The sequence below is a fragment of the Protobothrops mucrosquamatus genome, unplaced genomic scaffold (assembly GCF_001527695.2).
Source record: "Protobothrops mucrosquamatus isolate PMUCROS unplaced genomic scaffold, P.Mucros_1.0 scaffold4542, whole genome shotgun sequence".
NCBI lineage: Eukaryota > Metazoa > Chordata > Lepidosauria > Squamata > Viperidae > Protobothrops > Protobothrops mucrosquamatus.
Genome location: NW_015390447.1, coordinates 31,644 through 33,388, shown reverse-complemented (window position 1 = coordinate 33,388; position 1,745 = coordinate 31,644). Strand labels below are relative to the sequence as shown.

General features: G+C 49.2%; 1 protein-coding gene across 1 annotated transcript in view; it reads right to left on the bottom strand.

Annotated features, from left to right (window-relative positions):
- Positions 1 to 334: 334 nt before the first annotated feature.
- PRSS56 (serine protease 56) overlaps positions 335 to 1,745 on the bottom strand; it is a gene marked incomplete at its 3' end in the record, with an annotated part of 20,372 nt that continues 18,961 nt past the window's right edge. The window contains exon 10 of the mRNA XM_029286683.1: positions 335 to 496. Within this exon, the coding sequence (XP_029142516.1) occupies positions 335 to 496 (162 nt within the window). The remainder of the gene's footprint in view (positions 497 to 1,745) is intronic.

Below are 1,745 nucleotides of genomic sequence, written 5' to 3'. Positions count from 1 at the left end.
ACACCGCTGCATTCACACAACACATTAAGCTTGGTTAGGCTTTAACCTGGTCAGCTACACCGCTGCGTTCACACCACACATTAAGCTTGGTTAGGCTTTAACCTGGTCAGCCACACCGCTGCATTCACACAACACATTAAGCTTGCTTAGGGTTGAACTTGGTCAGCCACACCGTTGCGTTCACACAACACATTAAGCTTGGTTAGGTTTAAACCTGGTCAGCTACACTGCTGCATTCACACAACACATTAAGCTTGGTTAGGCTTAAACCTGGTCAGCCACAGGTACGACAACCTTCCCCCCCCCACCCTACTCCCTGAAATTCAGCAAATACCTGGGCGGTCCAGATGCCCTCGAGGGGAGAAGAGGTACCCGTAAATTTCTTCCACAAATCGGGGGACAGAATGTGTGAAGAAAGAGAAATCAATCCGGGTGCGGAAAAATTCTTCCGCCCGGCGCAGGAAATCCAGCAAGCTCTGGAGGTAGGAGCGAAGTTCTGAGGAGAAATGAGGGTTAGGGTTGTTAGACAGCCGGTCCTCGACTTACAACGGTTCATTTAGTGACCGTTTGAAGTCACAACAGCATTGAAAAAAACGCGACTTATGACCGTGTTTCACACTTCACGAGCGTTGCGGCCTCCCTCGTGGTCACGTGATCAAAATCCAGACACTCTGCCACTGACTGACTCATACTTATGACGGCGGCAGTGTCCCAGGGGGTCACGTGATCCCCCTTTTCTGACCAGCCAAGTCAATGGGGCGAGGGGGGGAAGCCAGATTCACTTAACGACCCTGTGACTAACTTAACGGCTGGAGTGATTCGCTGAACGAGAGTAGCAAGAAAGGTGGTGAAACGGGGCAAAACTTACTTCACAAATGTTGCCCTTGGCAACAGAAATTCTGGGCTCCTGGGTCGTAAGTCAAGGACCGCCTGTGTTGTGGGCTCCATTTTAGTCAGGATTTGAAGGGGAGGGAAGGGAATTCGAACTCTTCTCCTGGATGTACTGATCTGCTTTGCTTTTTTTTTTTAAATCTCCCTGCCCCTTTTTTTCTCCTTCCTTTCCCTCTTGCCCCTTTCTTTCTTTCTTTTTCTTTCTTTCTTTCTTTCTTTCTTTCTTTCTTTCCTTCCTTCCTTCCTTCCTTCCTTCCCTTTCTCTCCTACACTCCTTCCAACCTTTCTCTCCCTCTCCTTCCTTCTCTTCCTTTTTTCCTGCTCTTCCTTCTCTTCTTCCTCTTTCCTCCCTCCCCTTTCTCTTCCCCTTTGGATCCTCTTCCCCATCCTTCCTCCCCTCCCTGTTTTTCTTCTTCCTTTTCTTCCTCTTCCCTCTTTCCTTCTCCCCCTCCTCCTTCGGTCTTTCCCCTTCCCCTTTTCTCTCTCCTTTCTTTTCTCTCCTTCCTTACGCTTCCTCTCCCCTTTCCTATCTTCCCATTACGCTTTTCTTTCCTTCCTTCTTTCTTCTTCTTCCTCCCTCTGTCCTTTCTTTCCCTCCTTTCTCTCCCATTTCTCTCTTTTCTCATCCTCTTGCCCTGCTTTCCTTCCTTCCCTTGCATTTTTTCTTTTCCCTTTTCTTCCTCTTCCTTGTTCTTCTCTTCTTTCTCTCTTCCCTTCCTTCTGCTACTCTTCCTCTTCCCTTCCCTCTCTCCCTCCTCCCTCCCTCCCTAACTCCCTCCGTTCCTTCCTTCCTCCTCCCTTCCTCTTCCCTTCCTTCCTCCTTCCTCCCTCCTTTCCTTCCTTCTTCCCTCCCT